At 47.8% G+C, this 12582-nt stretch overlaps 1 protein-coding gene across 2 annotated transcripts; it reads right to left on the minus strand.

The window, feature by feature from the left end:
- Positions 1-2145: 2145 nt before the first annotated feature.
- Positions 2146-10371, minus strand: LOC146042843 (uncharacterized). 2 transcript variants are annotated; one of them, XR_014464035.1, is made up of 3 exons: positions 10183-10371; positions 3092-3260; positions 2146-2588 (listed from the first exon to the last, which is right to left on the minus strand). XR_014464035.1 is itself a non-coding variant. In XM_083163101.1 (3 exons), the coding sequence occupies exons 1-2, from the start codon at positions 8961-8963 to the stop codon at positions 3252-3254; spliced, it is 1647 nt and encodes a 548-aa protein (XP_083019227.1). In that variant the 5' UTR covers positions 8964-10033; the 3' UTR covers positions 2187-2588; positions 3092-3251. The 2 variants fall into 2 exon arrangements, 1 of the variants encoding a protein (XP_083019227.1); XM_083163101.1 differs by lacking the exon at positions 10183-10371 and adding an exon at positions 7326-10033 and having other exon boundaries at positions 2187-2588.
- Between the last annotated feature and the right edge of the window lie 2211 nt (positions 10372-12582).

A 12582-nucleotide genomic window follows, 5' to 3' on the forward strand; every position in this document is an offset into this window, starting at 1 on the left:
GCCCGCTCAGATCCCTGCTTTTGCACGGAGAAATGCCCGTGTGGTCTGAGGTTGCGGGAGCTGCCTGGCCACTCGGTCCTGCATTCGATGGTCTGCGACCATCGAATGATGGGGGAGGTTCCCTGAGATGGAGGAGGCGTATTCCATGAAAAATACACGTGCGGTCCGTTCGGCCAGCTTCTTACCGCGTTCGGACGGAGTTGGCGAGGTTTAGGACGCACGGTGCTGGCCGCATATTCGGATTCGGCCGCACCGATCAGAATAAGGGCCAAAGTGAATAGAGATAAACTATTGACCAATCTGCTTCTAACTGCCATTTAAAAAAATCAGCTCCCAACTGTCATGTTACAGACTGGGTTTGAAAAATGACAGGTAGGAGCTGATTGGCTGGTTGTTTATCACTCTCCATTTTATCACTTTTGAAGCTTGATACATCTGGTCCTTGGTCTTGATACATTCCCCCCACGTCCTGTACAGCGGATCTCACTGCTTACACTTTAGCCTATTTGGACGTTATGTCCCCATATCCCCCCTGTGTTATACTTCCCTCTGTTTTACGCATTATACATCTTGTGTAATTATGTAAACAGTCGCCTCTCAGTTTGGTCCGAATGTGAAAACATGGAATCCACCCGCTCCAGATTTATGGACTCTCCGGTTCAGTTTTCCTCAGAGGCCACAATAAACATCTCAGCATATGTCTTGTCCCTGTGGGCATTTGCCTTCAGTATTAACCCTGGCATATGAAACATTAGGCAGGCTCTTTGTTGCCGTAATAACGGCTTCTAATGAGAATCTCAGTAACATCCTGTCACTAAGGGGTTTGCATGGCGTCTTTTTTTTATATTTTACAAAAAATCTTTTTAATCATTGAAAAGATCGTATTCCGGCAACTGGCGAGTATGAGATTAAGAAGAGAAACATAAGGAGCTGTAGCCGTAAAGTCATTCTCTTAGATAGATTATATCAGAAGATGAATGGCACCGATATCCCCAGTGTATTCTGTCTAGAAGGAAGAAATGTGTGGATAAAATGTTGCTGTCTATACTACGGGCCTGAGATAAGTTCTATGCTCCAACATTTGCGTGCTTGGAAATAAATGAGTATACGTAGCCACATGCTGATTGCTCGCTAGACTGTGTGTATTCGGAACCTAGGGAGCAGGTGAATGCTGCCTCGCCAAACGCATGACCCTTGCCACCCAAATCCCCTCTCTCTGCTCCATTGCATGGAGCCGGGCAGTGGAGAAAGTGAGGACAGACTTTCTCCGCAGCACAGCCTCTCTCCCCAGCTCAGCACACGCTGATCAGTGCCTTATGCTGAGCTGGGGAGAGAGATGGCTGCAGCAGCAGCCTGTCTTCTCTCTCCCATTCATTTATGCCGTGTTCTCACTGCGAGTGAGAAAGATACGGCTTTTATCCGGCATTAAAATGCCGGAGACTGCAGCGCTGGACCCCTGTTCTCACTGCAAGCCAAATTCCCAGGTGAACAAGTTCTACCCGGGAATTTGCCTTTGAACACAGGTTTTTCGGCAGTGTGAACGGGTCAACCCGTGTCCATATACCCGGATCTCAGACACGGGTAAAAAGAAGGGTTTTACCCGTGTATGAGATCCGAATATGCGACCCGTTCACACTGCCAAAAATCCCGTGTGAAAAGGCAAATTCCCGGGTCCACATGCAAGACCTGGGAATTTGGCTGCAGTGAGAACGGGGTATTATTGTTTTTCACAGGGGCAAGGGCACGCCCCCTCTATTTTACAGGGGCCCGGCTGACCTGTTGGTCAGCTCCTCCGATCGTGCTCCAATCGGCAGATCAGTAGAGGGTAGAACGTAGCTGCCATGGACTCCCTGTGTATTTCTTCCTAAGAAATCTTACTAACCGCTATACAATCAGCGTCTGATCACAATAATGTCTTTATCAGACCAAGGACCGTCCTACATTTCATTCATTCAGCACCTCCAGAATGTGCCCAGCTCAGCAAACACTGTCTTGGGACTGGGAATTGAGTCTTCCAAACAGAAGCTGGCAAACCGAGTATATTAGCTCATTTGCTTGCTATTATTAAGCCAAAAAAAAAAAAACAATAAAAAAAAAAATGAGAGAAAGCAAGACGTGGCCAAGGCTTACAGACTCGAGTATCTGTGTAAAATCAATCCCTGAGAAGCTAGCCAAGGACTTCTGAAAGGAAATGTGATCATTATCATGGAGCAACCTGAGACTTGTGAAGTTCTGGAAATTTTGTTTTAATATCTTAAACATGTTTGTAAGTCATTGGTTCTCATCAAACTCTAACGAGAGAGAAAAAAAAGCTCTTGATTGGTAATTTGGGATCTCAGAAACTACTTTTGTGGATCCAAAGAAGAAGTAGGAAATTCCTGGTTCTCCAGCAGTTCATGGAGTACAACTCTTACTATGTTCTGTCAGCCTGAAGCTAGTGGAAGATATGGTTCCTCAATTCCTAAAAAAAACTTTTACAGAGCTATTACAAGCACTGGCCGAACTCCAAAAACATGTTCCACTATTGGTGCCAGGTGTATAGAGGTCAAATCAAACATGAGGCAGAGTCCTGTACTGCATACTGGGACCTGCAGAGGGAGACAGCAGAAGTAATGAGATGGAGGGTCCTGGGCCCTACACATTACACCGGTGCCCGCAGCCTATGGCACTGGTAAGGACTATGTATTGTGAAGCAAGGTGATGGAGGGGGTTTGTACATGGAAGGTAGATAGGTGGTGGTGGGGGGGGGGGGGGTTGTGTGAAGGATTATATAGGAGGGGATGCGCATTGAGAATGAGCTCTTAGGGAACATTGAAGAAGATATTGTGTCTCTTGGTGCAGGGCTTCAAGTGGGTTCATTAGGCACTTTTAACATACTGCCACATCGGTTGCTTCCAGTATGTTCATTGGACTTTGACTTCTTGTTAAATAAAGATTAATAATAGTGACCCAGATTAACGTCACTTCATAGCAGGTAGTAGACTTCACCAAGGTGTCAACTTCCAGATTGAACATGACTGTACATATTATGTATACTGGATACACCTGTGGGGTATCGGAACAATTTTACAATTACTATTGTTAGTTATACCTTTCACAGTAGTCAATGACAAAATTTACAGAGGATCGGTAACCCATCGATACAGATCCAGGTATTTGTCTTACGGGATACCTGTAATCCAAAACACGAGAGACCTAGGACTGCCATAAAGATGATGAGGTAAATTGTCGCCACTGCACGGTCTCTGGTCTTATGTGGCCTGGAATATACAAGGAAGAACTGAGCTGCTCACCTCTAGGTGTGGTATAAGATTTTTGCATACACATTTATTACATAATACTCTCTATAGGACTGTAACTTGTAAAGCACAACATGAAAACACATTTCCAAATAATAGATCTCATTATGTTTCTCTTTGTTCAGTTTCCGCTGCTGAGCTTGTTATTTGGCACGCATGAGAGCCCTCTGTTTTACTGTATTATGCATTGGGAAATGCAGAGTACAGAGCGTTGCCTGGAACTCGGTGTAACGAATGCTGTTTCTCTCACTTTTTGTCCACCCCAAACTCACGTCCCTTCCTGTCAGTGTGTTCTATTCAGAGAGGACATTTTGTTTTGCATTCTGAAGAGTTGCTGGCCCTGGTCTCATGAGAAAAAAATAGTGTTTTAAAGTAGCACAAAGCTTCACACAGATTGTCCCCCAAAAAATTTCACTAAATCCACTAAATTTGTTGACATTGCACCATCAGGATTCATAAAAAAATAATAATAATTATCTGTGCATCCAAATATTTGCTTAATTTGGCTTTTTAGAACAGTGATGGACCAATGTCTTCATCAGTGCCTCCCCCCCCCAACTCATTCTTGACCTTAGCTTAATGCTTATTTTTTGTCTTAATTGTACATCTTTATTACATTTTGACTTCCACTACCTATATCTTAGTGGAATTAAGTACTGCGGGCGGGAAGTACTATGACGAAAATGCAGTAAAACCCGCGTTTTACCGCATTTTCACATTTACTAAAACCCGGCCGCACCGTCTTCGGCAGGCAGGGTATCGCCATCTCTGGTGATTCCCTATAGAAGCCTATGGGCTTCTATCGCCGCACGCTGCCCGTACCCCCCTCCCCTGTCCTCTGTGCTGCTCCTCCTCTCCCAGCAGCATATCACAGCCGGGGGTGTCCTTCCGGCAGCAGGGGGAAGGAGGAGATGCCGGGGATGCTGCAGAGCCCAGGAGGTGGCGGAGACCCCCCACAAACCACATCACAGGGGGCCTCCGTCACCGCACCGTGATGCCAGCCACATATGTTGGTACATATGCCCTGGCATCGCGGCGGCCAGGCGGCAAGGGGCGGAGATGTATATTAATACATCCCGTCCACATTTTCTCTATCTGAGTTAAGGATAAAGCTGTGATTTTGAATACCAGTCTCTGTCAGTGTTAAACTCACAGCTTTCCCTGTCACCTCCTGAACGGTTGATTCTATATATGTGTTAAGGCTGAAGGTGTATGGTTAGTGACGTGTATGGCTAGTGACAGGTGTCACGGACCCACCGGTCGCCTGCTCCGATACGTCAATCTGAGCAGCGCCGGCCGTGACTGGGGTTCACTCAGGACACTCGGGTCCTTTCCTTGAGGTACACTGCCACCAGCCAAAACCTGATTTTAGCGCCTGAAACTGCGCAAGGGGCGGCTTGGCTCGCCCCTGACCACACAATACAAGATAACAATGGTAACGTTTTTCAGCCGTTCTCTTCCGAGGCTAATGAGTCTTAGGAACCCAGAACCAGAACTGGGAATATGTATTATTTATTCCTAGAAATACTACAGAGCTTTAGAAAATAGTTACAAGATTTTACAATGATTTTAAAAGTACACACAAGTTTTAAATGCAAATTTCAGAAATAAAATAAAAGGAAAAAAAGACAGAACCGTATCCTACAATCCTGAAGTGGGGGGGTCCTCCACAAGAAATCTCTCGTCGCCTACAGCCTGCTTGCTCGACCCCCAGGTAGTGACACTGACTATCCCAAGGTACAGAGGTTTTATCTGCAGCCTCCCTCACCCCTCCCACCCTTGGGATTTTTAACCATTCCCTTGCTGAGCCTAGTGAAGGTCCCTAGATCTTTCCCATAAAGAATTTGTCCCTGCTTTGAAGTAGATCTTATACATTCCTCAAGTGATAAGAGGTCATTTAGTGCAGGGCCAGAGCCACTTTGGCCGGTTGGCTGGACACTATTGCTCTCCCCCCCAATCTGGTTTATGAGGGGTCTCAGATCTTATCTTACATCCTAACTCCAGAGGAGTCCACAGATGGCTACACTCCCTGGGTCACCAATAGTCCACACACATAATACATGACATGTTCTGATCTCCCACATAATAATCACAGGCGGCATGATTTTACCAAACATACCAGACATACATTGATTGCACAGATAATCATAACAGGAGGCATACGTTAATTTGATCGATCACCTGATCTGATCGTTACACCTCCCCCTTTTAAAATGGCGCACAGAGGCGGTGACCCACGTCACCGTCTCATCAGTGCGCTATTAACTACATCACCTGGACAGGTAGCAGTGGTCTCTGTGCTGAGACAGACTGCCACTGATTCTGCGGGATCTGTACTAACACTTCACTATACTTGACGTCTGTCATGGCACCACCTGACGCCATAGCCGTGGCTAGGGTGGGCAATGGGCATAGTCCCTGTCCCTCTCGCAGGAGATGGCAAACTAAAAGCACACAGGTGTCCTCGAACCCATAGTCTGTGAGCACACTGATATAGTGGGAGCTGTGCCCATCCCGGCTGGTATCGACACAGCCCACCACAGCTGTGCGTCGGACTCCTGGACACGGATTCTCCCCTGCAGCTGGCAGTTTGGCCTTACTCACTGAGATCAGTACCAGACCATTCCGCCACACCCCAAATGGCCATCCCCCTGGGACTCGTAACTCGGCACGTTTAACTATACCACAGGTGTGGGGCATTCTCCCAGCACTATATACAGACTGAAAAATGTCTTCCCAGCACCTCTCCTGAGCTGACTGACCCCCCCTCCCCTTCACTGGGGGGAAGGTCCACTCACTCAACACCACACACCTCATCCTTTTGTGAGGAGATTCGCCCTCTGTGTCTGTGTGTGTGAATTGTGAAGGGGGGCACGTGTCTGCAAGGGGGAATACCAGCAGGTCCTTGTCCCCTGTCTTGGGAACATCCCAGCTCAGCTTTCCTGAGGTTAATGGAGCTGAGTTTACCTGTGCTTCTCGGGCCCTCCCACCCTTCTGGTTGCACACAGCAGCTTCCCTACTAGCCACTTGCTCTATTCCTGACACAACCCTCTCACTGTACCCAGGGGTATCTTTCCCACTTCCCAGGTATGGGGCAGCCTGTGCAGGGTTGATTCTCAGTTCTGCGTGGAAAGCCAAGCTTTCCATGGCAGTCCAGGACACCTTCCTGAGCCTGACCTTCCCTCCCAGACCCGCAGGTTCTGTGGCTGGGGTGGTGCCACTGAGGTTCTCAGGAGAGGCATCCGTTATCCAGTGATGCTGGAAAAATGCACTCTCTGGAGGGTTCTCAGTGTCTGGAGGGAACCCCTGCGGTGCTCCTGTATCTGTGTTTGTGTGGCTACAGTAAGGAGGGGGGTTTGGGGGGAAAGCTGCAGTAAGGGACACTCTCTCCCTATCAGACATGCCTACAGTGCACACAGGACCCACCAGGTCACTTATTATACCTGGTACCACATTTCCCACATTAGAGCAAGACATCACATTATCAACAGTAACATCACTATCATAACCTGGGGAGACATCCTGCAATACCTGCAAATTAGCCTGTGCATCTTCCACAACACATGGGGCCCATCCTGCTGGCTTACAATTGCACCATGGCAAACCCGCTATATCTGGATCCCATTGTCTCTGAGCAGGAATGGGGTTATCTGAGCATGTTGTCACCATTAACTGATTGGCAGGTACATGCTCTGCCTGCAACCAACTCAGATCTGTCCCATTTCTGCAGTTAGCGTCCCCGGGCACCATGTCACAACCAGACATCACTGGAGGAACAGGGTTAACTTCTAGCACAGCAACCTTAATGACATCACCATCAGCACTCCTACCACTGGTGAGTGAGGGTGTCTCATTCCCAACTAGATTAGGGCATTCATTTAACCCCACCAACTGGCAAGGATTACCCACTATACCTGTCTCTAACTCACCCTCCACCTCTACCGAAGGTACGGCACTATCACAGATCATCCCAGGGGCTTCACACAAAATAACAACATTGCAATGTTCAGCATGGTTACATACTACCTGAGATGCATCATATGGTTCAGAAGGGTTAGCGACAGATATGTGTGGAGTTAATAAAAGTCCCACATCAGTAGTCCCACACATACTTGTGTGCATACAGTCAGAAAGTCCCATTCCTATTTCCGACATAGTCTCTCCCCTGCATACTTTCACTATGCAGCCAGCCGCTTCCGGCAACAAATCTGGAGCAACGGGAGGGAACATGCTGCTCACATCTTCCAGCAGTTTAAACTGGACCTTGTGATGTGAGGTCTCTGGAACAGGTTCCACACCGATTGTAGCAGGCCCGGGTACCATGTCCATGAGGGAAACCCCGGTAGGCTGTGTCGTTGGTTCCATAGCTGGTGATAGAAGCTGTTCCAGGCGATTCCTTTCAGCCTCTGCCCAGCGGCACTGCTCTTTCCACCATGGAGTATCGAGCTTTTTACAATCATAAGCATATTGCTGCGCTATTTCAAAACAGTCCGTCAGGTCTCTCAGCAGTAACCAAGGAGTCGCATCGGGACCCCAGGTTAGAAACTCACCGCGATACATGCCGAAAACATTGCGCTCATCATTTCGTGCACGGGTGAGCCGCTTGATCATCTCCCAGCGGGAATTGTTGGGGCAGGAGATACCTTGCAGCTGACATTCTGTAGTGAGTTCTTCTGGGCTCATAAGCCTAAACGGATAATCATCACCATATGGGTCAGAATACTCACTGGGCTCTTCTGGTGCTGTAGGGGATTGGTACTCTGCAGTCTCCCTGACTGCCACACATCCTACAGTCTCCCTGGTGCTAGCAGAGATGTCACCTCTCTGAGCATCGGCTGTAGTGTCCAGGGCCAGCTCATTACTCACAACCAAGCTGACACTCACTTGGCTTCCTCTGTCTGCTTCCAAGACAGGGAACTGTGCATGACGCGGTCCGGTGAAATTCGCGTCAGCGGTCATTTGGGACCTCTGTCCCTTGTTAGGCTCCCCATGATTGATAACAGAGTCCACACCATGATCCAACACATTATTTACTTCCGCAGACAGTAAAAGTTCAGTACGAAGCCCATCTCCTGCTAACTCAGTAGCCACGGCAGATAAAGTCTCACGTAAAGGTTCGCCATCATGATGCCCTGTATCATCCTCCACTGGTTCACCAACAGCGATCAGCCCCCTGAGCCTCACCAGTTCCAACTGGTACTCACGCTCAGCCTGACGCTCCGCAGCCTCAGCCTCTCGTACGGCTTTGCGCTTCTCAGCCTCTCGTATGGCTTTGCACTCAGCAGCCTCTCTGTCGACAATGGCTTTGCGCTCCGCAGCCTCTCTGTCGACAATGGCTTGGCAGAACTGCACCACCTGCAAAGCGAATACGGGGTTCACATTCTTAATTTGCCTGATAACAGCTAGAAGGTCGCTCGGCAGTGTAGACTTGCTGGGTCCAGCAGAACGGTTTAACCCTGGCGCGGCATCGTTTGTACTGTCCATTGCTGACTGAGCCCCTGGGGTAGGATTGTCCATGGACTGGTTTCCTCCAGCAGCTAGAGTCCGATCGGCATCCACTAGTGCCTGAATCATACGTTTTCTACTCTGGCCAGACCAAGGGATATTCCTCCGAACACACACGACCGCCAGGTCATCTCTCCTCATCTGCTGGTAATCAGCCATCCTGAGTCTCACACTTGTCAAATAAAATGATAGGAAGGAAAAACAAGAGAAGGGAGGGGAACAGAAATTGCACTCACTGTGTGACTTTTAAAACTATAGTAAAGCTCTGAGTTCTGATTCTGGTGATGTGGGTATTTCTCACAAAATTCTACCCACACTCACTTAAGTTCTTAAAGAGAAAAATGAATTCTCCACCCCACCGCTTGCCACCAAATGTCACGGACCCACCGGTCGCCTGCTCCGATACGTCAATCTGAGCAGCGCCGGCCGTGACTGGGGTTCACTCAGGACACTCGGGTCCTTTCCTTGAGGTACACTGCCACCAGCCAAAACCTGATTTTAGCGCCTGAAACTGCGCAAGGGGCGGCTTGGCTCGCCCCTGACCACACAATACAAGATAACAATGGTAACGTTTTTCAGCCGTTCTCTTCCGAGGCTAATGAGTCTTAGGAACCCAGAACCAGAACTGGGAATATGTATTATTTATTCCTAGAAATACTACAGAGCTTTAGAAAATAGTTACAAGATTTTACAATGATTTTAAAAGTACACACAAGTTTTAAATGCAAATTTCAGAAATAAAATAAAAGGAAAAAAAGACAGAACCGTATCCTACAATCCTGAAGTGGGGGGGTCCTCCACAAGAAATCTCTCGTCGCCTACAGCCTGCTTGCTCGACCCCCAGGTAGTGACACTGACTATCCCAAGGTACAGAGGTTTTATCTGCAGCCTCCCTCATCCCTCCCACCCTTGGGATTTTTAACCATTCCCTTGCTGAGCCTAGTGAAGGTCCCTAGATCTTTCCCATAAAGAATTTGTCCCTGCTTTGAAGTAGATCTTATACATTCCTCAAGTGATAAGAGGTCATTTAGTGCAGGGCCAGAGCCACTTTGGCCGGTTGGCTGGACACTATTGCTCTCCCCCCCAATCTGGTTTATGAGGGGTCTCAGATCTTATCTTACATCCTAACTCCAGAGGAGTCCACAGATGGCTACACTCCCTGGGTCACCAATAGTCCACACACATAATACATGACATGTTCTGATCTCCCACATAATAATCACAGGCGGCATGATTTTACCAAACATACCAGACATACATTGATTGCACAGATAATCATAACAGGAGGCATACGTTAATTTGATCGATCACCTGATCTGATCGTTACAACAGGTTAAAGTTTTGCGGAAGCAGAAATCTATAGCGTAGGTGTATTTACTGTTCTGTCTTCTCCTGTAGCTGTTTGCAGTGCTGAAATTCCTGTTTCCTATCAGGCAGGGAGGAACACTCAGAAAGCTCATGAAGCACCACCTCCTTAACAGATAGACGCTTCAATTCTGTCCCCTATGTGAACTTTGATGCTGAAGTGAACCACTCATTCAACTGGCAGCTGATCGGCACTGGAGGATCATCAATCACTCTCTAGGCAACAACCACTGCCAAATTATGGACACTCTATGGTGGACAGATGCTTCAGCGGTTCCCCTTCAAGGTAGTGGCTGCTGCTGTGGTACCGCGTAAATGGTCTGCTGTGACTGCACTCCTGCTATGCTGCCAAAACTTACCCTCAGGGCCGGATTAAGCCTTCGGGGGGCCCGGGGCATTAAGACAGGGGCAGCCCCTGCCACTTGTCATGAACTGGCCGCAAATTGCACGGGAGAATATTACACTGTCAAAACAAAGAGTAATGGCAGTAGAAACTTGGTCAATGTGTAACTGCAGGTGTGTGTGGGGGTAATATAAACATATATATATATATATATATATATATATATATATATATCCACATGAGAAGCCTGTGTTTATCTGTAGGAGCCCTGACAGGTTTAGCGCTGCATCTGATTACAAACCCTCCCATGACAAGGCCGCTGCTGCTGTCCTCCATGGGCCTGAGAAGCATATGATGAGCTCCACCAAGAAGAGCACAAGCCTCTCAGCCAGTGACCTCTTGTGCAAAGTCTCATGGGACTTAGTCAACTCCCAGTAATGCACTGCACACTTGCGTACCTTGGCTCCCATTATGCTCAGCACCATTAATCATTGTCACATTGGCAGATAGGTGAAGCTGCAGAACTACCCCACTTCCACGCACAAAACCTCCCGGAATGGCTGGGAGGATCACGACAATTGGGTTCCCCCTCCCGGCCACCCAGAAGGGTGGGCAAGCCGCCCGCAGGTCCAGAAATGCTGCAGCATTGACTGATTCTATTGATTAATTTCTAGGTTGTAACTGAAAAAATATAAACAGAATCTCATAGGTTGTTAGGGACAACATCACCTCTTTTAATTTTTAGAAGCTTTAGTACATTTACCTCTACCTCTGAGGACAAACTAGTGGGGTATGGCCATTGACCATTGATTTTTCAAAATAAATTGCCAACATCTAATACTTTTACCATTAGTGGTATATAACTAGTGTATAACTTGATGGTTATATACCATCAATGGTAGCTGTTTGCCTGATGGCCATACCCGTCCCACTGCTTTTACTGCTGCTGTTGCTGCACAAGGCTGCCATATCAGCCAGCAGCCCTGTGTTGCACCCACTGCTTACACTGTGTGTAAAAGCTGATTAATAAAATAGAGTGTCCTGACTCTTGCACAGGCTGATATGTCATTCACAGCTAAGTACCGCTCCGGTTCTAGCATGGTATCAGCAGCAGCTGCCACTCATGTGCATTAGATGGTAAACCATCGATGATAATGCATGGAATAGTTGTGTGCCATTAATGGTTTCAGTCTCCATCGATGGTAACCACAGATTGAGACAAAACTGACGGCCTTCCCTACTGTAGTGTGACTAGTTGTCAGGACTCCCTCTGCTGGCACATACTGTTCATACAGTTTTCCCATAATGCTCTGGGTCCACATATACCTGGATGGGGAATATAAATCTGAGGCCGAAGTGTGGTGAGTGTAGCATCCAACTGCAATAAAATAAATAACCTACACCTACGTAAAATACAAATAAAAGAAAAAACTGCTGTGAAGGAATCTAACTACTTCTGCCCTCACCTAAGGTCACATCCTATCCACAAAACAAAAGTGCTTCTAGACACAACCATACTGAAATATCTCAAGTGCTCCTTGTCGGACGCAGAGATCCCACAAGGTCTAGTCGCAGAGCAAGCATGACACATTACACATTATCTATTAATCTGTCGTTCCCTCCTTCCGTCCATCTATATATCGATATATCTTTATAGCTACCCTCAACCATACCTCCCAACATTGCCTGTTCATGAAGAGGGACATTGCACGTGCCGCAGGCGCGCGCCCAGAATTTTGTGTGTCCGGCCTATACTCGAGATGCTCCAGTGAGGCCTCCATTTTGCCTCTGTGAGGGCCTGGCCAGCGGCTGTGTGAGCTTCTAGCCATGCCCCCAGCCCCTCTGGCTGCAGGAATAGCATATATTTACGGGTGACAGGGGGGACTCCCAACTGCCCTTACCCTGCTGCAGGACACTGCCGGCCCCGGTAACATTTTAAAAAATCGGGACGGTCCAGCGAAAATCGGGACAGTTGGGAGGTATGCCTCAACCCCTTCCTTGCTGACACACAAGCACAGCCTGCATTTGCCCCTGCTTCGGGCTCTGTGAATACAGTTGTTACTTCCAGGA

Source organism: Crinia signifera, chromosome 19 (assembly GCF_055691185.1).
Source record: "Crinia signifera chromosome 19, ASM5569118v1, whole genome shotgun sequence".
In the NCBI taxonomy this organism is placed as follows: Eukaryota; Metazoa; Chordata; class Amphibia; order Anura; family Myobatrachidae; genus Crinia; species Crinia signifera.